The following is a 24,477-nucleotide window of genomic DNA, read 5'->3' as shown; positions in this document are numbered from 1 at the left end:
TTGATCTTTGTATCATACTTTTTCTTAAGTTTAGTGTAAGAGCTTGTGCTTCAACTGTTTCTCTCTTTCTTTTTTTTATCTTTAGGTTATTGACATCTAGTTATACGAATTTTCGGTCCCTTTTGATTTTTCTCATGAATTTTGAAAATTCTCAAAAAATACACAAACTTTGACTCTTTTTGTTTTTTCCACGAACTTTGAGAATTATCAGAAGTTACACAAACTTTGGCTTCATTTTGTTTTTTCTCACGAAATATATTATTATAAAAATGATCAAAATAATTCTTTTATTTTTTATTTTTTTCAAAATGACATCGTTTTGATTACGAGTTCAAATTAAAAATAATCATGTCACTCATGAATAATTATCATCTATCATTAATTAAATCAATTAAGCTAGTTAGTTAAATATAAAAGAATTATATATTTGGATCATTTTTTAATAACAATATATTTCATGGAAAAAAAAAGTGAGTTTTTGTTCATGTATTTTTTGACAATTCTCAAAGTTCATGAAAAAAAAATGAGTGGAAAAACCAAAATAAGCTCAAAGTTCGTGTATTTAGGCGTCAATAACCCTTTATCTTTTTGTATGTATTGCTACTTATGTGGTCGTTCTTGATTATTGACAAATGATATATAATTATATATGTTTTAATTATTAAATTGGAAGTTAATTAATATGTTCAATAATATCCTAATTATATATGTTTTAATTATTAAATTGGAAGTTAATTATATATGTTTTAACACTTTTTTCAAGTTGATGGTAAATTATATATCGACTTTGACTAATTACTCTATCCAAACCACAAGAAACGTTTCTGCAAATATATCTTCAAACAATTTTTTCAGTATGTGAAACTCTGTAGAAATGACTTTTTTAATGTACTTCATAAATTAAGACGATGTCGTTTTGATCCAAGATAAGTTGGAAGAGTTTTACAGTTAATATTTAATATTGTTTCTCCCAATTCTCTCCTTGGCCGCGTTTCTCCGCCGCCGTCTGGAGCATCGGTAAGCAAGCCGCCGCCGCCGCCGCAGTGCGCATCATCCGTTCCGGCTAAATTGTTCCGCCATCACTTCTGCTCTTCCATTCGAGGTACTTCTCCTTCTTCATCTAAATTAGGTCGATTTATATGCGACCACTTTCTGAAACAAATTATGTTGTTAATTTGCTGTGATTCATGGATGTAATTTGTCCCGTAAGACTTCTTCGGAAGAATTCGGTAGAATTTTCTGTAGTGAAGGCTGAATTTTTACTGAATTGATTTGGTTGTATGTGTTTATTGAATGTTCTGAAGGTTGGGTAAAATTATAATGTTAAATTTGATTTAAACTGATGTAGAAAGGAGGGATTTTGGAAAGGTGAATTAGGAGAGTGAGTTGTGAAGATGGAAAACAGAGGTGATCCTGAGCAGCAGAAACAGAATAATGCATCATTTGTTGTGAAAATACCTTCATATGAAGAGGTGGTTGAGAGCTCCCAACCTAAGTCGCAATCTTTATTCAAGCCTTCCTCCTCCTTTTCGCAAGCTTTCAATTTTATCAAAAACACTGAATTTTACACCACCCCGCCATCTGTACCGGTGGCCCAGTCCTCCAAAGATGCCCCTTCATCCTCTCAAGGATCTTATCCAAGGTCTCTATCTCCCTCTCTCTATATATAATTATGAGAATGCTTTTTTGCTTCAGAGTGGTTAATGTAGGATGTTGGTTGTGTTGTAGGCAAACCATTCAATCTGAAGCTCCTTCCACTTCAGTTTCATCAGCTGGTGCAAATCGGAATGCCATCATCGTTAGCCATAGACAGGTGAGTTACTTTTTTTGTGCACTATAACCAATATGTTCAATCAATAATAATGCTTTGATACATAGGTGAAATAGCATGTGAAACTCATCGTTAATGTTTAATTTGTTATGTGGGCTCAACATGACTAAACGTAACCTGGGGAGCCAGTTAAAAAGTGTAGATTAGCCACCAAAATTTTGATATAATGCATTTTTTAACCTCTATCGGCATAAAACTTGGTGACTTGTATTTGTTATTTTGTTCAAATTACATGTAGTTTGGCCTGTTATAAGCTGGCGATGCCTTCCAAATTCTGAGACTGTAAACTGTTGTGGCATTTTCATGCTCCATTGGGAATAGATAACTATGTTTTCCAGGTCCTGTAGGTTGATACTTGATAATATGATTTCTAAATTATCCCATGTTTGTCTTGTAATGCAGAAGGGCAACCCTTTGCTAAAGCATATAAGGAATGTTCGATGGGTTTTCGCTGATGTTGTTTGCGACTACTTGTTGGGCCAAAATGCTTGTGCGCTTTATTTGAGGTTTGAAGTCAAGTACAGTTTCATCGATGTTTATATGTTGGGAATCAAGTACATTTCCTATGGCATGGTTTGACAGCACTCTTATTCCGATGTAGCCACTATTATGATCATAGAAACATGTGTTTTGGCACAGGCTCTTGAGATAACAATATCTTGACACCATCATATTGAAATACACCTATTTGATCTAACTGAAATCTTGAGAAAGGACCTTTAACAACGCCTCTGTGCAACAATGAGGACCGTAAACCTAACTTGGCCACTTCCTTTTGCCTTGGGTTTATTTTTTATTTGCAAAATCTTGGTTAACTAGTACTTTTTGGCTTCCAAAGACCAGAATTTGAACGAAAGTAAATTTATAATTTGATACCCAGAATGCAAGATATAATATCATTAACAAACTGAGAAAAAAAATGGCATTTTGTTATACTATGGTTATAAATATGAAGGGTTTGATGTGGATGCTAAAAGCATCTTGATTATGTCCCTTTCTCTAACTGTTCTGAATATTAAGCACTTCCTAATTTTGCTTGTGGGAAATTGAACAAAATTCTATGAGAGAGAGAGAGAGTATGTTTTATTGCTCAGAAAATGTTGTTGAGAAGTTACAAGGAAGCAATGTGTTTCATAGAAATGAAAATACCTGGAAGGCAAAATGTGACATGCTTAGCCTGTCAGGCATATTTGTATTACTTTGTTCTGCTAATGTAATGTGACACATATTCCAGCTTTCAACCTAGATTATTAATGTTTCATTATTCTAGGACTTAAAGCCAAGTCTGGTGATTTATGCTGCTCTAGATGATGAGAATGTCTTCCCTCGTCCATTTTCATTTTGCTGTTATGTGCATTTGACCAATGTTCAGAAAATTAAGAGGTTATATCCCTTATCAATGGATTTTGATACTTTTAGTCCTCATTGCATATTGTTAGAATCAAGCCTACATGTTTGCATATCTTTCCATTGTTCATTCAGTTAGTATAATCAGGATTTGTTCTCTTGTCTTGTTCAGTCTTCGCTATCATCTTCTACATCCAGATTATCTGTATTTTCGGATAAGGGAACTGCAAAAGAATTTCAAGCTTCGCGTCGTATTATGCCATGTTGATGTGGTAAGCCTCTGATATTATCTTATACAAATTTTGAACTAAATTTTCATATGGGGTATCTGATTTTCTCCCCGTTGGTACCAGGAAGATGTTGTTAAGCCTCTACTTGAAGTCACAAAAACAGCACTACTCCATGACTGCACTCTTTTATGTGCTTGGAGGTATCTTTTCTGTGTCTGGTGCCTATGTTACAATTAAAATTATTACTTCATCAACGTTTATTTTTCGGAGTTGAAAAAGAATTGTCATTGAATAAATTGGTTTTTGAAACTCGAAAACTGCTAATGCCTGCCCCCTTCTTTTAACCCTTTCTTGTGTAATTTTTTGTTTACGTTACCCGACTGGTTTTTTGCCTTTTCTTTATTTAGCTTGGAAGAGTGTGGTCGGTACCTGGAGACCATTAAAGTTTATGAAAATAAACCTGCCGATCTCATTCAGGGACAGATGGATATGGACTACATTTCACGGGTATGGCTCATTTCATTTATAGTTTATTAGCTTTCGTAGTTAGGAAGCTTATGACATTCGACAAACTATTTCCTGCTGATTAACATAATATAACCGATACTAATTTCCTGTTCTGTTATAGTTAAATCATGCACTCACATCAATCCGGCATGTTAACAAGACAGATGTTGTTACTCTTGGGTCTACATTCGGGGTAAGGCTCTGGTTTTTTAGTTATGCACTTGATTCTATTGGTTACTGATTTTGTTCTTGTGCACTGACTTCGAATTTTACCAAATTTAGTCTCTTTCCAATATCATGGACGCATCAATGGAAGATCTTGCCCGTTGCCCGGGCATAGGAGAAAGAAAGGTAGGTAATGTGTTTGTTGCGGTTCCTGCACAATGCTGGGTCCAAATCTGATACACAATCATAGTATTGCAGTTTCTGTTATCTAGAGCATGTCTTTAGATAATCATCATTTTTTTCTACGACAGGTCAGACGCTTGTACGATACTTTCCATGAGCCGTTCAAGCGCGCAGTTCCTAACCCTGCTGCGCCCGTTGCTGAAAATCCTATCGCGTCTGTAAGTGAAAGAAACGAGGAAGTTAAGGAGAATCAAGAGACGAGCAGAGAGCATAAGAAAGAAGAGATCAGCGTAAGATCTGCCCTGAAGGCAGCGTTTGCCAAGTACTCCGGCACCAGGGGAAGCAAGAGGAAGGCCGCGGTGCAGGCGGAAACGGAGGAGGATGCAGCCGACACCCGACGAACCAACGACGGTGAAGAAGGTACGAGATGAGTCTTTTTACTCAGTTATGAGATGGAGTTACTATAGAAGCTTTTCTCAAGTTATCATAAATCACACCTGAAAAGAGGCTGAGGTTGTTTGTAATCTTTGCAAGAAAGGCTGATGTATTCCAAAAAAAGGTAAAAATAATTATTCCTTACAACATTGAAATGAATTGCAGTTAGGGCTGTAAACGAGTCGAGCTCCTAGATCTCGAGATGTTGATCATACTCAGCTCAGTAGCTGGTGGGCTCATTAAGTGAGTTAACTTGAAAATACGTGATTATTAATTTTGGGACAATTCGATCTTTTTATATTATAATTAGTAATGAGAATATATAATAATTCATCATTGAATTTTCTCGTTCTTTGAATATTTCATGTTGGTGATATTGTACGTTATACTCCCTCCGTTCACCAATTCGTGTCCTAATTTGCCATTTTTGTCTGTCCACCAATTCGTGTTTTTATTTTTAGTAACTATTTCTTTAATTACTACTCTTATATTTTACACTTATTTACACATATGCCATTGTGATACCCATCACTTTTAATCTTAAAAAATGTCATTAGTCAACTATACGTACTAATTGTGGGTTCCTTTCTTCATTCAACAAATAAATAATACACTTTTTTTTAAAACCCGTGTGAGTATGACCGTGTCCCTTTTAGTCTTTCTCTTAGGACACGAATTGGTGGATGGAGGGAGTAAGAATTTAGTATCAAAATGTGAAAAATGAAAAGAAAAAAATGTATCCAAATATCTAACAGAATAAATGTATATACTGCCATTAAATGTGTGACTGAATGGAAAATTCAGAACCAGGCCTTTAAGAGAGAGAGAGATTGTTCAGAATCACATAAGTCGTTTTTTGGACTTGGTAAAAAACATTCGGATTATACTCCCTCCGTCCCATTGATCTTGTCCCGTATTCCTTTTTTGTTTGTCCCACCATCTTGTCCCATTTCTATAAATAACAGTCCTACTTTATCACTTTCTCTCTCCTACTTTATCATCTTCTCTCTCTTTCTCTCTCCTACTTTATCTGCACACTTAACACTACTAATACTCTTCTTAATAACTGTGCCGAAACCAAATGGGACAAGCCCAATGGGATGGAGGGAGTAGTATTTTTACTTAATGTCGAGAAGTGACAACCAATGTAGGAACTAAGAAAAAGAGGAATAAAAACGTATTGGAAATTTTAGCATTTTTTTATCTCATATTATAGGATGGAAAATTGTGGGAAAATATTATCACTAATTGGAGTGAAAAAAGATTGCTAAAAAAAATTATCCACCCTAAATACGAAAATATATATTTTTCATTATTTTTCGCCCTAAATACGAAAAATTGTCTACTTCGTTGTGCTTCCAAAGGTTTTTTTTTTTATTGCAATAAATCTCAATTTATTTAGTTGATGGGAGTACGAACCCCCAATAAATACTTGTGGGGAAGAAAGTTAAAAGTAAATAAATATAAGAGTAATATATGTGTACGGATCTAGGTTCATAACCACGATAGGTAAATTTTACCTACAAATTAACTAGTATATACTTCACGAGATTTGTACTTTTACTTTTTATCTTTATAGTATATTTTAATATCACCAATATAATTGCTATGAATTAATACACGTACGTTTTAGCTTTTTCATTATTTTGTTGGTGTTCTATCAATATATAATCTCACTTTAAGTCCTCTTAAGATTTTCTTGTATAATTTCTTGAAATTGTTAGGACCATAACTTGCTTTAAGTTCAAAACTTTATAAAATATTTCATGTCTTGGAGCCTTCTTCGGGAAATTCTAATAGCTTTAAGGGCTCGCTTGCTATGCAGTATGGAATAATGTATGATATCTTTAATTGACTGTGATGTTTATTAATTTATTATATATCAATATATATAATGTTTGAGATATTAATATCATGTGATACAGAATCAATAATATATAGATTGTAGATAACATACTACATTAATTTATAAAGATGTTTGATTTTTTAAAGCAAACAATATATTAGGAAGCTATAGGTATATGTATAACCCTTATCATGTATAATAAATGAGCCCTAAATGATATAGTATGTCGTGTCGTGTATGCGATAGTTTTTAAAATAATCAAAATTCTGACATTGAAATTAATTTTAATATTTTTTTTAGGGTTTTGTACAAAAATTAACAGCTATTATTGACCATTTTGCTATTATGGACAGGAGTATTACATTTTATTATTTAAAAATTAAAAAAATTGCCTACACGATGACAGGGACTAGTGATCAAATATTAATTATGCAAGTTCAAATTATACCAACAAATTATGCTTTGAGTAGCATGGGTGCATTTATATAGTCTTGAAAAAAATTAAAAAAGAGTTATTGTGATATTAAGTTGGGAGACATAACGAAACCAGCAACTTTCTCTAAATTGTTTTGCTTGTAACAAGTTAGGAAACGATGCATAAATGCATTAATATTTGACAACTCATCTAAAACAAGGGGCTCCCCTCCATTAACTCGTACACATTCGTACTACAAAGTTGAAATCAATTTTTAGACCAACACTCAATTAATTGCATTAGTCACCCCCCTTCAGTCAATCAATTTTTAGACCAACACTGAATTTTTACTGAATTGATTTGGTTGTATGTGTTTATTGAATGTTCTGAAGGTTGGGTAAAATTATAATGTTAAATTTGATTTAAACTGATGAAGGAAGTAGAAAGGAGGGATTTTGGAAAGGTGAATTAGGAGAGTGAGTTGTGAAGATGGAAAACAGAGGTGATTCTGAGCAGCAGAAACAGAATAATGCATCATTTGTTGTGAAAATACCTTCATATGAAGAGGTGGTTGAGAGCTCCCAACCTAAGTCGCAATCTTTATTCAAGCCTTCATCCTCTCAAGGATCTTATCCAAGGTTTCTATCTCCCTCTCTCTATATATAATTATGAGAATGCGTTTTGCTTTAGAGTGGTTAATGTAGGATGTTGGTTGTGTTGTAGGCAAACCATTCAATCTGAAGCTCCTTCCACTTCAGTTTCATCAGCTGGTGCAAATCGGAATGCCATCATCGTTAGCCATAGACAGGTGAGTTACTTTTTTGGTGCACTATAACCAATATGATCATCGCAAATGGAGTAGGTTGATGTGGAACTACATAAATTTGAAACGATGTTGTTTTGATCCACGAAAATTTAAAAATTTGATTAGAAATGTCAAAAATTTGTTTCTCCCAATTCTCTCCTCCGCCGCCGTCGCAGTTCGGCTCTTCCATTCGAGCTACTTCCCCTTCTTCATCTAAATTAGATCAACTTATATTCTACCACTCTTTGAAACAAATTAATTTGTTAATTTGCTGTAATTCGTTAATGTAATTTGTTTGTAAGATTTATTCGTAGCTGTCACTCAAAGCGATTAGAATTGGGTGGAAATTTTCAGTAGTAAAGGCTGAATTTTTACCGAAATGATTTAGTTGTATTATGTTGATTTCATAAAGGGCGATTCTATTCACAGCCCCCATTTTACTCCTTATAGCCTCTTTTTTGAAATACTAATAAAAATTAATTAGAAATTTACTATTTTATCCTATACTGTATAGCCCCTAAATTAAATTAAATTTTTAATTACTTCATCATCTCAAGTTATTTTTAACCACAATTTTTTAGATTTCTTTCATAGCCCGATTATGAGAGCCGCACATGTTGGAGTTTTTCTTGTAATTGGTCATAGTTAATCGGTCTTCCTCTTGGTCATGACTACTTCGATATGAAATTCAGAGCCGTTGGGGCCGCCTCCGCCGCGGCCATGTGTTGTGAGCGACGGCTAGATCGAAGGAGAATAGCAAAGAAGAATGAAGGGGCTATAAAATATATATTGCATATTTAGTTGTTGTCTTCTTCAAGTCTTCGAAAATCAAGAGGCTTCCAGTTTCAAGAATCGATTGTATATGCATTTCAAGAATTCTAGTTTCCTTTGGCTTTGGGGACATTCTATTCCCGGCCTACTAACTTCCTTTGATTTTAGGTATTTTACTAATGTCCCTATTTTTGATTGAGATATATAATATTACAGGAGTAATATGGGCGTTCATTGCTGATTTGACAAAGCTATGGAGTTGGTGAGTATACTTGCAACATGGTAATGTATTAGTCTCCATGGATAGTTGTATTTTTTGTGTTCATGGCGCATTGAAACTGTCTTTGTTTGTTTGTAAATCTATGACTTCTTTTTGACTTTCTGAATAATGCAACAGCCTTGATTATTTTCTCCAAAGCTTTATTGATGACTTTGTGGATGTCAGGGTATATGTATGATGATAAAATTGGCTCAATTTCCAAACATAATTAAAGGTACGTATGTGGATGAGCTCTATTAGGATATATGATTTTACCATCTTTATAACTTAGTTGTCATGGTGGTTATACTTCTTGCAGATCATGGTGGAAAAGAGGAGATTTCAGAAGGCGTTGCAGCTACTCTTGCTGCATTAGCAGCAGAGAAACCAAAACATGGTGAACTTGTGTTGTTGCTTCTGTAGCGGCCATAGTGGCTGCACAGTGCGCAAAGGTCGCTGAGAAGATGGGAGCCAAGATGAAGCAGCGTGATAAGCTAGCAATCAGCGGCACAATTGCCAGCGAGATAGTCACGCTAACGGCTGCTGCTGCAACATGCAACGAGGGACGAGGAGGCTCTGGGCGATGGCAGCAGCCCTGCCAGGGCCGGCCCTGACATTCTGGGGGCCCTAGGCGAAAGGAAAAAAAAAGGCCCCCTAGAAAATCAAACTTCATAATTTTATAGCAAATTTGAGATAGCCGCATATATAACTAACATTATTATAAAGTGCAATAAATCATAAATTAATGATCAAATAATTATAGAAATAAAGTAGATTTTTAATATTTTGGGAACAAAATTATCAATAACCTCTTCAAGAATACCCCATGTTTAAAGTATAAAATTGCTAATACATTTAACATTTTTTGAGATATAGTAGAATGCAAATATATACTATAATTTTATTGATTTTAATTTTCAAAAACTTCTTTCTACTAAAGTTACAATAACCAGTATAGTCTTTTTTTAGGGGACAATAACCACATTATAATCAACAATGTTCTATAAACAATAAAAATATTTAAAAAATAATCTAAAATTTTTAATAGGATTAATATTAGTGAACTTATATTTATTTTGGGGCCCCCTAAATTTAGGGGGCCCTAGGCCCTTGCCCCTTTGGCCCTATGCAAGGGCCGGCCCTGAGCCCTGCCGCTGCTGTTTTGCAGGAAATCTGAAAGTGGCGATGGCGGTGGCGGTGGATTTAGGAAGAAGGATGGGACGGTGTCTCTTTGGGTGCGTGCGTGCGTGCGTGTTCTAGATCGAGAGAGAGAGAGAGAGAGTGTGTTAGAGGGTGAGAAGGAGAGGTGCGTGAGTGGTTGAAGCGGGCGATTACTTTCACTGAAATAGGAGGAGGTGACTCTGGGCCGTGGTTTATTTAGGAAGAAGGGGATGGGGGTTATGTTGATTCATTGGGGCTATACCCAATTTTATTAGTTGAAAAAAGAATATACACTATTTAATTTAGAGGCTATGATTTAGAGAGTAAGTTTAGTAAATTTATAATTATTATTTTATACAGGGGGCTACGTGGAGTAAATGGGGGCTATCAATAGAATCACCCTTTCATAAAAATACCCAAAAAGAGGATTAGTGATGAGTTCAATTAAACTAATTACCTAATTAATACAGCGTATTAATTATTTCGAAAAGTTTTCATCTTTGGCGTGTTAATAATTTCGACGTCTAAACATATTTTTTGCTTTCTTCGAACTTTCTGATCATGAAAAGAGCTTTCTCTCAAATTGTTAAATTAATTATAGCTGTCTTCAAATTCTTCGATTGAATAACTCTATTATGACCTGTGATTGAATTCTGGAGGGGGTAAATTTTTTACCACATTTGTAAATTTTATTGATTTATTTATTCTCATTGGATTCCAATCTTATAGAAATAATATTTATCTTAACTTTAATACCTCAACAAAAATTCGATAATTACAAGAAAACTTTCACATAAGAGGATTTATTTACAATGTGATCCGAATGAATATATAATTTTGTGTAAATTCATGTTACACGAATTTTGATTACACGTAAATTTCATATAACCCGTGTAAATGTGTAAGAGCATATTAATAAAAAATGAGTATTATTTCAATATTTTTATTTACATGAATATGGACAGAATTTTCTTTTAAGGTTCATTTACTTTGATGGAAAATGGGAGAAAAAATTATATTTTTACCATTTACCTACTATTTAATTTTCACATATTTACTACAATAGAAATTTTTCTCCGGGTAGGGTGAAAATTTTCTCAGCTTTTTCACACTCATTTTTTCTCCAATATTGGGTAATGATATGAAAATATTTTTCAACATTGTCTGATCTTTTCATCTTTAGTAAACAAGTAAACATATATGATAGAAAAGAAAAAGAAAAAAAATAGTAATCCCTCCGTCCACGAAAGAAGTTCTTATCTTTTTTTTTTGGGACGTCCACAAAAAAACTTCCTACCTATTTTTTTTACTATACCCCACCACTTATAATTACTTATTTTTCACTTTTTCACAACTCTCAATATTAAATATAACACATTTTCACCACTCTCAATATACCCAACAACTTTTTTTCTACTCTCAATACACTCAACAATCTTTTTCTTAAAACATGTGACACTCCCTCCTAGGAAGTTCTTTCATAGACGGAGGAAGTAATATTTGGAAGTTATTTTCCAAATGTATGATTGAGCTAATGAGCTTAAATATTCGTGAAATATAAACTGTTTATCCAATAAAATATTTTTGTGCACTCTACCATGTTTAAGGCTCGTACAGTTAATCAATTGAGGTTCTCTTATGACCTAATACGTTGTTTGAGAATTGTGTACACTTGTTAGTTGACTCGGTGGGTTGATCTCCATCGGGCTCTAACCAGAGGCGTTATAAGGGTGCTCGACGGGATGTGTTCCGGAGCATAGAAATGATAGGCCTGTCTGGATTAATTTCCGAGGTTTATTATACTTGGCTGGGTTACGCCCTCAGTTCAAGTCAGCGGGAGACAGAGATCCGTCGGTGGCTAAAAGGTCCGGGATCACAGCGAGTAACAGAATGGAGTGTGCAAACGCGCGCAAAATAATTAAGTATATATATATGAAAATGTTTTAACATGCATAGAAGTTATTTCTCTTTAAAACCTTCTATGTCATGTCAGTAAGATTGGATAAACTGTTCTTCAGATTATGAAATGCTTTAAAAGTTGCAGCCCACTAAGTACATTAGTACTTAGCCCAAAAATACTTTCAAATATTTTCAGGTTAATAGCTGGTGATGACGGGGCAGAGCTGAGGCTAGAGTTCAACTCCTTATTTAGATTTCCGCTGCAGAACTAGCCAGTATTTGTCTTTTGTTCTTTAACTTAAGACCTATTATGTTGTGACTCTAAACAACATCGTTTGTTGAGCCTAGACTATTGACTCTCAAGTATTTCACTCTATGAATGTTGGTTATCTGAAGCATGACACTAAACTTGTGATCCTGAAGTTATTATATGTGTTGATGGATTCGTATCACTTGAATACCTGTCTTTCTCCATCCAAAGGGGCTAAGCCCGATTGTTATCCCTTTTATTCGGATTTCACAAGGTTTTTCCCTTGTTCATTTTAAATGATGAGTCGTACCCCAGTTATAGTTATTGTTCAAGAATTGGGGTGTTACAATTTTTATACTATATTAAAAAACTTGTAACGAACTTAAATTTAATTAAGATGCATATTGAATTTTTATCATGAATCAAATTTGACGATGTTTAGAAAATAATAAAAAAACAAATAGAGCAAATTAATAGGAAGATAGAGAGAAAAATGTTGAAAAATTTGGTGGAGAAGAAAGAGAAAAAGGGAGGAAAAAATGTAGGGAAAATACGTACTCACTTTTTATATATTGTTCTATAATCAAACCTATCATACACCTAAATCTAGATTTGATGCACTATGGTATCCAAATATTAAAAATTCATTTCAAGCTTTGAGAATTTCATATGAAACGTAGACGATGGTGACAAATAATGTATTTCTCAAGAAAATAAAGTTAAAATTGATTAGAGAAGCTTCCCTCATTTTTCCACAAAAATGTGGAAAATTTGCATTCCAGTTGACTTAGACTTGACTTGTAAATAGACTCTGCTACAATTATTTTAGATTTGAATATAAATGTCAATTGGTAGGCTTTTTGTTTTCTCACACAATTAGCACTCACAATATAATATGGATACATTTTCCCCATTTTCCCTTCTTTCTCTTCTCATATTGTTTACTTGTCTTAATCTTTCTACTGCGCAGAACATAACTCAAATCAAAAGTGATGAATCCATACTTCTTTCAGGGTGTTAGCAAACGGGTTGCAAAGAACAATCCGACCATTAAAAGGATGAGTTGTAGCAAATGGATGTATTATCCCCAGAAAAATGATACATATTGATTATTTTTTCATGATCAAATTTGATGACATTTAGAAAATAATTACAATATAAAAAGGTAAAAAGAAAAAATATTTAAAATTTTAATGGAAGAAGAGAGGAAAAAAATAGAGGGAGAAAACTCCTCTTTTATATACTATAGATGGGTTCATTGGTGGTTTTAACATCACTAGTACACTGTATTTAATTTCTACATGAATCTTCAATACGCAATTAAATCACCACTCAATTATAATTAATTACTCCCTCCGTCCCAAACGAAATGTCCTCCTTTCCTTTTTGGGCTGTCCCAAACGAAATGTCCCCTTTCCTTTTTGGGAAAAAATAAGGGATACTAAGTGCCTAATTAAGTTACTAATTGTGTCTTAATTCAAACCTTAATCTATTAGGCCTAAACTTATTTCAGCCCATTTCCACTCTCAGAAAACCCTCTCGACTGTGTTCTCCCACCGCCGCGCCCTCTTCTCTCTCACCGCCGCCCGGAGTTCTCTCACCGCCTCGCGCCGCCCGGAGTTCTCTCAGTGCCACGCCCGGAGTTCTCTCACCGCCTCGTCAAGGCGGAGGAACCTTCCTCTGAAAATATTGAGATAGCCACCGCAGCTCGGCCGGATTTCGTAGATGGCGGCGATAATCTCAGGGGAAGAAAAGCTAGGGCACGATTTGGGGCTTCTGGGTTTCTACAAGAGAAAGAGTAATTAGCAGCAGAGATAAACATTGAAAGAGAGAAAGAGAGAAAGGGTCGTGGCTCCGGGAACTTCTCCCTGAAACTGCATCGGATTTTGGATATAAGGAGTTTAGCAACATCGGTCGCCTCAGGCGACGCAGCGGGGACCGCCGGAATCTTCGTCGCTGACACTGCTCGAACAGATAGGTGGACTCCCCCCATTTTTCGATTATTGCTGAAGAAATAAGTGTCGAATCCCAGTCGAGTTCCCCTATGTTGAAATTAGTGCCCGAATCTAGTGAGAGCTGCGGTTGAGAGAGAGCTGCGGTGGAGACCTTTATGCCGGAGGTTTTGGGGTTGCTGCGTGAAGGGTTGTATACTGAAAGCAAGACTTTATGCTTGTATACATTGATTCCTTAGTTCACTGTGATTCTTCTATCTGAAATATTGTTATTGCATAATCCTATTATAGTCCAATTTATCTCATACTATAGATTATATGGTGTGTTGTAGATCACAGAAGATCATATAATTGGAAAACGTTGAGATATAAATTGAGTTCACAATCGAGGCAACTATGGACGAGTTGCTGGTTTAGATTGTAGCATAAATGGATAAATAGTTTGTCTTGGCTATTTATTTATGCTAGTACCTTCGTGTATTGAACAGGATCACAGTGAGATGAATTCTTATATTCTGACTAATTAAGAATCAAGATCTCGGTGACTTAAATAGTCTTAACCTTAGTTGGATTAGTCGGTGTGAATAATATATTGACTATTGCTTTGATTTATCATGGGTGAGAGTTCTCTTGAAGCTCAATATACTCGATACTTTGGGTGATAGCAATTATTATTTGACATGCGATTATATTGCAATAAGGATCCGTGTCCTGCTAATAACAGGATGATAATATCCTCTCGAGGAACTTAATAAGTTTATCGTATTAAACCCTGCAGGTGGAATTAGTTCCAATACGATAATAAGTTTAAGTGGTAGCACTCGAGATGTCGTTTATAATTAAACGACTAATTAATTAATTAATTGATCGTCAGAGGAATTAATTAATTAATGGATATTGGATATCTTAAACACGGGGATTAATTAAGTCTAATACTAGCCCCGACTCACCTAAAGAATAAAGAGGTAATTCAATATTAATTTTCTAGTGGAATAAATTAATATTTGTGTCTCGATTTTATTCTGGGCTGAATAGGAAAATCGAGCACTGGGAGGCCAAACTTTATTCAAGCTAGTAGATCCCCGCTTGGCCCAATAAAGGCTTAACTCCATATGGGGCGTCCGTCCATCTATTTCTCACTTAAGCCTTTGGGCTTTGTTTTAGTTTAATTAGATGATGGGCTTATTATTTAGGGTTTTAATACCCAGTATAAATAATAGGTACAGCCCTAATTCTAATTTACTTGTGACATTACGTGAGGTAAAAGAGAGAGAAATCTGTGAGAACACAGAAACTGAGGCGGCGCGTTTCCCTAGGAAAAGGAGAGGACTTGAAGATCGTTGCCACCCAACGTCAAGTCTTGCCGTGGGAACAAGTTGGAAGATCAACACTGGAGTCGATCATTGCCGGATTTGCAAGTAAGATTCTATCCTCTTGCTATAGGCACATGGTTTTTGTATGTATTCGTTTGATATCCGAAATGGGTCACGGGCACGTGAATCATATATCAAAATATGGTTCCTTCAATTGGTATCAGAGCCGTGGTTCCAGAATTTCGGCTCTGTCGGATAAACGAATAGTAAAACCATTAAGTTTTTTTTGTTTTTCCTGCTGTTGTTCTTCGTGGCTTGTTGATTCGTGGGATACGTCGGTTTGACGTTGTAATTGTTTTTCCACCACGAGAAAATCCGTGGTTAGATTAGTTTTTCGAATTGTATTCGTTTTCTGTTGTAATCTGTAATCTGGAAATTCAACACGGACAATGGTACTGTGCACGAAGAACGAAGATTGCTGGAGCTATCTGTCCAGATTCCGGCGAGCCTCTGCCCGAAGGAGAACGGATGCCGATCCAAACTTTCCGGGCGACCAGCGGGAGCCCGGCACCGGAATCAGGCTGTCGCTGCCGCGCCTCTGGTGGGTGCCGCCGTTTCTGACGCGCACAGACCGTCTGGAATCGCTCTCCTTCTGTTTTGGCTGAATTTCAGCCACTGCCAGATCCGCTCAACGGCGTCGAGGGTTGGGGTCGCTCCGGCAACCCCTACCTGCTCGACGACCGTGCAACGAGGGTAGATGGTAGGGCAGATGGCGGAGCCATGAGTCGCGGCGGTGGTGGCGACTGGCTTGACCGGCGGCGCAGATTGAGTTTTGATGGGGTGCAGGCGCGGGTCGGAGAGGAGGCTCACCGGAGCAGCCGCGATGGCTGACGACGGCGCCTGATTTCGGCGTGTGCTGGTGCTGCTCGACGTTTGTGCTGCGCGGCGGGGAAGAGGCTGTGCAGCGGCGCTCTGGCGGCGCGCAACCCTAGGCGGCGCTTGGTTCTCTGCAAGCCCTAGCAGATGAACAGTGTCTGCGTTTTGGGCTGCTGAACGGGCCTAGGCGACTGGACCGCGATTTTGGGCCGATTGCTTGGGCCTAAGATCAGGCCTGGGCGGTGTTCTCTTCATGGGCTGAGTTTGAGGGCTTCTATCAGCCCAAATTTCGAGCTCTTGGCTGTTTTTCAGCCTATTTTTTTTCTTTTCTATTGTTTTATTGTAATAGATTAGAAATGGGATTCCACGAATGGGCCGCGAAGAATTTTTCTTTATTGTTCTCAGCATGTCGTGGGATTTTATCACCGTTATGGTGTTTTGAGCATAATTTTATTTGCTTTATGTGATTTTAAATGCGCATAGAATATCATGCTAGGTTCAATCACGTTTTCACTAAGCACGTTTTAATTTCAAGCGAGCATGTTTTATTACATGTGTTCTAGAAATGCATGCTTAGGTTTTCCGTGTCAACGTGATTTAACCTGTAAACCTTTTGAAGTAAAAGACTAAGCGGATAATTCAATTTTTTAAATAAAATTGATATAGACCTCCACAGTTGGTTTGAGACAAAGTAAATTAATAATTGGTGTAAACGTCCACACGAACGTGGCTTGCACTCGTTATTAATTTGCAGCTTTTGTCGGTTAAACTTCTGAATTAAAAATAATTTAATCTTGTGAATAAGTGGGAGTTTTGCATGTAAACGTTCACACTATCGTGACTTGCATGTATTAATTTCTGCGTGTTATTCTTGAAAGGATTAAAATAAATTATTTTAACCTTGAGAATAGTGGGAGCTTCTCGTGTAAACGTCCACACGAACGTGGCTTGCACGAGTTAGTCTTTCATGGATTATTCTAGGAGGGGTTAAAATAAAAGATAGTCATAAAGTTGACTAAACTGTGGTCATAGCTTAGGCGTTTATTTCAAGTACAACTCCCCAACGGAGTCCCTTCTTGAAATTGCGTGGTCTAGTCAAGGTCCGTTTATTGGTCCCATTTTGTCATAAGGATAAGTTGGCAATGGAATGAGACCAAAGACTGGGTGTCTGGTCAACCGAAGAGCGCGTAAACGTCCACACGAACGTGGCTTGCGTGTAATTCGATTAGGCTAACGGAGGTTTCAATAATATTGTTTTATCAAAAGGTTACAATATTATTGCTACGAATCTTTATGCAATAACGTGTTTTCTAATGTGCGCTTGTTTGTTTATATTTCAGATATGACTGTTACCCCGCTTTTGAATGTTTTATCTGCTAAGCCGCTTACTGGTCCGAATTTTTCGGAATGGAAGCGCAATCTGGGATTTGTCCTAGACGCGGAGGAGTATAAGTTTGTGCTTACTACTCCTGCTCCCGCAAACCTTAATACTCGGTCTTCCGAAGAGCAAAGGGAGGCCCATAAGCGGTGGCATAGGGCGAATAATATGGCGAAAGCTTATATTATGACCACTATGTCTTCTGCGTTGCAGCTGCAACATCAGTCGTTGGAGACTGCGGCTGCAATTATGAGGAACCTCGAGGAGCTCTTTGGGGAATCGGACCGGTCAGTCCGTTTTGAACTCATGAGGAAACTCATGTCTTCAAAGATGACGGAAGGTTCGTCTGTGCGCGAGCACGTGCTTGGAATGATTAATCATTTCAATGAGCTGGACGTGCTCGGTGGAGGAATCGAGGATGCTACTAAGGTAGACATGGTTCTCCACACTCTGCCCAAATCCTACGAAAACTTCCGACTCAATGCCGTAATGGGCAAGAAAAAGTTCACTCTAAATGAACTGCTTAATGAGTTGGTTACGGCCGAGGGGGTCATGGGAAAGAGTCCACAGGCTTTGGCCACTGCCACAGGACCCAGTTTTCCACCGAAAGGTAGGAAGAAGAAAGGGCCCAATGGCAAGAAAGGCCAAGCAAAAGGTGGGAGCAAGAAGAAGCTAGGCCCGACCGGAGGCGTTGGCAAGCCAAAGGGGAAAGGGAAATGCTTCAAGTGTCAACAAGTAGGACATTGGAAGTCTGACTGTCCCATGATGAAGAAAGCTCAAGGTATTTCTATTGCTCTTGTAACAGAAACATATTCAGTTTCGAGATCTTCCCATCAATGGGTTGTTGACTCGGGTGCAACTGACCATGTTTGTTACACCTTGCAGGGGTTCCTGCGGACAAGGGAGCTTAGTGGAGGCGAGCTGGCACTCTCCATGGGAAATGAAGCAAGCTTACCTGTTGTTTCAATTGGAGATGTGAATTTATTTATTGATGGACATGTTTTAGTTTTGAGAGATGTACTCTATGTTCCGGGTTTTCGGAAAAACTTGATTTCTACCATTCAATTACGAAAGTATGGATATTCTGTTCTTTTAGAAGACAGTGCAGTATTCATCAAAGATGGTCAAGTTTTATTTAGAAGTGCAGCTGATTCTCTTTATACTTTTTCATGTCCATTCGATTATTCTTCATCTGCTTATACTTTGACTACAAACCAAAAGAAGAGAAAGGCTTCTTCTCAAGAGAACCGAACTCTTCTTTGGCACCTAAGATTGGGTCACATCAATCTAAGGAGGATCCAAAGACTGGTTTCTGATGGTATCTTGGAGTCTCTCCAAGTAGAACCAATCCCAGTCTGCGAATCCTGCATAGAGGGAAAGATGACGACTCGGCCTTTCAAGGCCAAGGGGTATAGGGCCAAAGAAGTGTTGGAACTGGTTCATTCTGACTTGTGTGGACCCATGTCCACTCAAGCTCGTGGAGGGTACGAGTATTTTGTCACTTTCATTGACGATTACTCAAGGTACGGATACATTTACTTGTTGCGCTACAAGTCTGAATGTTTTGACAAGTTTCAAACATTCAAGGCGGAAGTAGAGAAGCGACATGGTAAAAGTATCAAGTCATTGCGATCTGACCGCGGTGGCGAATACCTCAGTAACGAGTTTAGAGCATACTTGTTAGCATCTGGGATTACATCTCAGTTGACTACACCGGGTACACCCCAACAGAATGGTGTAGCAGAGAGAAGAAATAGGACCCTTCTATAAATGGTTCGTTCGATGATGAGTTTCGCTACTTTACCTATTTCGTTCTGGGGATATGCCTTAGAAACAGCTGGTTACATTCTTAACTTAGTGCCTTCTAAGTCGGTTGCAAAGACCCCGTCCGAGCTGTGGTCAGGGCGCAAGCCTTCTCTTAACCACATCCGGGTTTGGGGCAGTCCAGCACACGTGCTGAACAAGGATGCCGATAAGTTGAGCCCTAGAACTGAAGTAAAGCTGTTCATAGGATATCCTAGAGGAACGAAAGGGGGTTATTTTTATTGTCCTAAGGATCAGAAAGTCGTTATTAGTACTAACGCAAGATTCTTGGAAGAGGACTATGTAAATAACCACAAAAGTAGGAGCGAAATCGTCCTCGGTGAGGTCAAAGACATTGGCACGACAAGTCAACCAACTCAGCCAATTGTGCAAGATGTAGTACCACAGGTCTCATCAGAAAATGCACAAGCTGTCGATACTGAATCTGCAATAGTGCCACGTCGTAGTGAGAGGGCATCAAAGGGCAAACCGCCCAATCGATATGCGTTTGTCAATGAATCTACGGATTCAGTTGATGATGGGCTTGTCGAAGAAGATCCCTGGACTTACTCAGAAGCACTAGCAGATCCAGATGCTCTTGAATGGGAAGCATGTATGGTTTCTGAATATGAATCCATAACTGCCATGGATGTATACGAGAAATGTTTGCTACCTGTTGGTCGTGAGGCCATTGGTTGCAAATGGGTATACAAACGCAAGAGAGGACCGGACGGGAAGGTTACGGCCTTCAAAGCGAGACTAGTGGCGAAGGGTTATACTCAACGACCTGGTATCGATTATGAGGAAACTTTTTCGCCAGTAGCCATGCTTAAGTCTATTCGAGCTCTCTTGGCTATGGCTGCCCATATGAACCTAGAGGTGTGGCAAATGGATGTCAAGACCGCATTCTTGAATGGGTATCTTGAGGAAGATAGAGACATCTATATGCTACAACCAGAGGGGTTCATCGAGGAAGGTGAGGAGCATCTAGTGTGGAAGCTCAAGAAGTCCATTTATGGGCTTAAGCAAGCTTCACGATCCTGGAACAAACGTTTCGATGACGTGGTCAAAACTTATGGTTTTGAGCAGTGTGTCAACGATAGTTGCGTTTATAGGGTCTGTATCGATGGGAGTCTGGTATTCCTTATACTCTATGTGGACGACATACTTCTCATTAGCGATAATGTGAATGTATTGTCTGGCATTAAGGAGTGGTTATCCCAACAGTTTCAAATGAAGGATTTGGGAGAGGCAGCATATATTCTCGGAATAAAGATTGGTCGTGACCGATCTAAGAGAATGTTGAGTTTGTCTCAAACATCCTACATTGACACTGTTTTGGCGCGGTTCAGCATGCAGAATGCCAAGAAAGGTTTTCTACCTTTCAGACATGGTGTTCCGCTATCTAAGGCAATGTGTCCAACAACGCCTGAGGAGATAGCGAGCATGAAGATAATTCCCTATGCCTCGGCTGTGGGAAGTCTCATGTATGCGATGCAGTGTACCAGGCCTGATATCTGTTTTGCCGTTGGCATTGCAGCAAGATATCAGGCGAATCCAGGTCAAGCTCATTGGACTGCTGTAAAGCACATACTCAAGTACCTTAAACGGACTAAGGAGTATGCGCTAGTTTACCAGTCTGATAATTTGACACCGGTAGGGTATGTGGACGCCGATTATCAAGGTGATAAGGACAAGAGGCGATCTACTACTGGCTATGTGTTTAAGTTTGGGGGTGGAGCCATTGTGTGGAGAAGTGTAAAGCAGAAATGCAATTCACTATCCACCATGGAAGCTGAGTATGTAGCTGCTTGTGAAGCTGCTAAAGAGGCTGTATGGCTCAGGAACTTCCTAACTGAGATTGATGTGATTCCTAGTTTGCCGAAGTGCATCACAATTTATTGTGATAACGAGGCTGCTATTGCGAATAGCAAGGATTCAAGATGTCATCAATCCATGAAACACATTGATGGCAAGTATCATTACATTCGGTCTGTGGTCAAGCATGGTGATGTAGCTTTGATGCATATTGCGGGAGTTGATAATCTGGCTGATCCTTTCACGAAGAGTCTTCCTGGTGCGGTGTTCAACAAGCATGTTGAAGGCCTTGGAGTTCGTGGCCTCCCTATACTAAATTAAACTTTAGTATAAGTGGGAGATTTTGTAATAGCTAGAGGATATTATCAGTTTTTCAGTCACATTGTATACTAAAAGTTTGCTTTAGTATAAGTGGGAGAATTGAAGGGTTGTATACTGAAAGCAAGACTTTATGCTTGTATACATTGATTCCTTAGTTCACTGTGATTCTTCTATCTGAAATATTGTTATTGCATAATCCTATTATAGTCCAATTTATCTCATACTATAGATTATATGGTGTGTTGTAGATCACAGAAGATCATATAATTGGAAAACGTTGAGATATAAATTGAGTTCACAATCGAGGCAACTATGGACGAGTTGCTGGTTTAGATTGTAGCATAAATGGATAAATAGTTTGTCTTGGCTATTTATTTATGCTAGTACCTTCGTGTATTGAACAGGATCACAGTGAGATGAATTCTTATATTCTGACTAATTAAGAATCAAGATCTCGGTGACTTAAATAGTCTTAACCTTAGTTGGATTAGTCGGTGTGAATAATATATTGACTATTGCTTTGATTTATCATGGGTGAGAGTTCTCTTGAAGCTCAATATACTCGATACTTTGGGTGATAGCAATTATTATTTGACATGCGATTATATTGCAATAAGGATCCGTGTCCTGCTAATAACAGGATGATAATATCCTCTCGAGGAACTTAATAAGTTTATCGTATTAAACCCTGCAGGTGGAATTAGTTCCAATACGATAATAAGTTTAAGTGGTAGCACTCGAGATGTCGTTTATAATTAAACGACTAATTAATTAATTAATTGATCGTCAGAGGAATTAATTAATTAATGGATATTGGATATCTTAAACACGGGGATTAATTAAGTCTAATACTAGCCCCGACTCACCTAAAGAATAAAGAGGTAATTCAATATTAATTTTCTAGTGGAATAAATTAATATTTGTGTCTCGATTTTATTCTGGGCTGAATAGGAAAATCGAGCACTGGGAGGCCAAACTTTATTCAAGCTAGTAGATCCCCGCTTGGCCCAATAAAGGCTTAACTCCATATGGGGCGTCCGTCCATCTATTTCTCACTTAAGCCTTTGGGCTTTGTTTTAGTTTAATTAGATGATGGGCTTATTATTTAGGGTTTTAATACCCAGTATAAATAATAGGTACAGCCCTAATTCTAATTTACTTGTGACATTACGTGAGGTAAAAGAGAGAGAAATCTGTGAGAACACAGAAACTGAGGCGGCGCGTTTCCCTAGGAAAAGGAGAGGACTTGAAGATCGTTGCCACCCAACGTCAAGTCTTGCCGTGGGAACAAGTTGGAAGATCAACACTGGAGTCGATCATTGCCGGATTTGCAAGTAAGATTCTATCCTCTTGCTATAGGCACATGGTTTTTGTATGTATTCGTTTGATATCCGAAATGGGTCACGGGCACGTGAATCATATATCAAAATATGGTTCCTTCACTGCGGTGGAGATCTGGGACGCCATAAGCAGAGCCAGCCGGACATTTAATGCTTAATTTATTGAATTAAGCATTCACCGTTAAAAAACATTGCCCAAAGTTCTTGAATTTAATTCAATTCCAATATTAAAGATTAATTAGTGTTAGTTTTTAAATAATGCACCGCCACTTTTTTTTCCCCAACAGTTAACTTTCAACCTTAAATAATTAAATGCTTTATTGTAGGACCCACTAAATTTTTAATTTTACACAAGACCACTTAATACTCTAATTAACTTGCTCCTTAATAACCGTGCCCAAAAGAAGGAGGACATTTCCTTTGGGACGGAGGGAGTATAAATTAGTGTTTGACTTTACTTGATAATAATAAAGTTATACACTATTAATCAAATTATAAAATGCTTGACTACAGTCAATTCCATACAACTCAAAATCTTATCACTCACGGATGGATGGATGGGAATAGATAAAAAATATATGATGCACATTTGGTCTTTTGCTTGAATCCCATTTTCAAATGGAAACAATTATATATCCTTTTCAATCAATTTCTGAAAATTCTAAACCTCCAAAAAATTTAATACAATTGATTAACCAATTATTGTTCTGCGATTATCGCGATACCGAACCATTAAATATTGCAAATTTAATTTATCCATGAAAAATGGAAAAAAAATAAAAATATATGTGATACACATTTAGTCTTATGGTTAAGTCAAAGTCTAGTGCCCGTCGTGTAAGTAACAATTATATTTCCCTTTCAATCGATTTTTGAAAATTATCACATTCAAAAAAATACTAATTGAAAGCAATTTTCCATGTAGAAAATGTCATTGTGGGCTCCCCAATAATTTGTTTATAATTAAGAAATTTAATTATTAATTTTTCATTCCATAGGTGTGAGAGATCCGATTACAAATCACAATTCCCCCAACTCAAACAAGAGAGAGATATTGCACCACAAATCAAACATCTCAGCTTCAAAAGAGGTGGAATAATATTTTTTTTTAAATGAAGTGTAATATTTTCTCAAGAAAAGAAAAAAGAAAACAGACTCTAATATTTCCGTTACATGAAATTTCATGAGTTTTCTTCTTTGCCCCCAAATCACACTCCAATATTGAGAGCATAAAGAAGACTAGGTCAATTAATTTTGGGTCGAGACAAAATAATGACTTGCATTGACTTCCAAAAAATATGGAAAATTTACATTCTGCAATTCTCAGTCTCCAAAACTCTAGGCTCACAAGAACTGTTTTAGATTTGAATATAAATGGCATTTGTAGGCTTCTTGTTTTCTCACACAATTAGCACTCACAATATGGATACATTTTCCCCACTTTTCCTTCTTTTGCTTCTCATATTGTTTTCTTGTGTTAGCCTCTCTGCTGCACACAACATAACTCAAATCAGAAGTGATGAATATATACTTCTTGCCTTCAAATCCCACATCACTTTGGATCCTTCCAAT

At 37.3% G+C, this 24,477-nt stretch overlaps 2 protein-coding genes and 1 long non-coding RNA gene across 4 annotated transcripts in view; all 3 read left to right on the top strand.

Moving 5' to 3' along the window:
- LOC131002514 (probable leucine-rich repeat receptor-like protein kinase At5g63930) overlaps positions 1-24,477 on the top strand; it is a 74,841-nt gene that overhangs the window by 13,085 nt on the left and 37,279 nt on the right. The gene's annotated exons all lie outside the window — the stretch shown is intronic.
- LOC131002515 (DNA excision repair protein ERCC-1-like) lies at positions 922-7,510 on the top strand. Of its 2 annotated transcripts, none has more exons than XM_057928992.1 (11): positions 922-1,102; positions 1,349-1,642; positions 1,729-1,813; positions 2,234-2,337; positions 3,351-3,450; positions 3,532-3,608; positions 3,816-3,915; positions 4,037-4,108; positions 4,198-4,266; positions 4,392-4,683; positions 7,396-7,510. In XM_057928992.1, exons 2-11 carry the CDS (start codon positions 1,395-1,397, stop codon positions 7,437-7,439), a joined length of 1,191 nt encoding a protein of 396 aa, XP_057784975.1. In that variant the 5' UTR covers positions 922-1,102; positions 1,349-1,394; the 3' UTR covers positions 7,440-7,510. The 2 variants fall into 2 exon arrangements, with proteins under 2 accessions (XP_057784975.1, XP_057784976.1); XM_057928993.1 differs by lacking the exon at positions 7,396-7,510 and adding an exon at positions 4,864-5,034.
- Positions 7,570-9,273, top strand: LOC131002535 (uncharacterized). The gene is made up of 4 exons (XR_009094333.1): positions 7,570-7,597; positions 7,683-8,817; positions 8,981-9,029; positions 9,114-9,273. It is a non-coding gene; the product is annotated as an uncharacterized LOC131002535 (long non-coding RNA).

The sequence above is a fragment of the Salvia miltiorrhiza genome, unplaced genomic scaffold (assembly GCF_028751815.1).
Source record: "Salvia miltiorrhiza cultivar Shanhuang (shh) unplaced genomic scaffold, IMPLAD_Smil_shh fragScaff_scaffold_143_1, whole genome shotgun sequence".
Taxonomy (NCBI): domain Eukaryota; kingdom Viridiplantae; phylum Streptophyta; class Magnoliopsida; order Lamiales; family Lamiaceae; genus Salvia; species Salvia miltiorrhiza.
The sequence above is the reverse complement of the archived record's forward strand: the minus strand, read 5'-3'. Positions and strand labels throughout refer to the sequence as shown.

Coding starts and splice junctions, on each gene's coding strand:
- LOC131002515 (XM_057928992.1), top strand. CDS start 1,395: ATGGAAAACAGAGGTGATCCTGAGCAGCAGAAACAGAATAATGCATCA. Junction 3,609..3,815: donor ACTCTTTTATGTGCTTGGAG/GTATCTTTTCTG, acceptor TTCTTTATTTAG/CTTGGAAGAGTGTGGTCGGT. Junction 3,916..4,036: donor ATATGGACTACATTTCACGG/GTATGGCTCATT, acceptor GTTCTGTTATAG/TTAAATCATGCACTCACATC.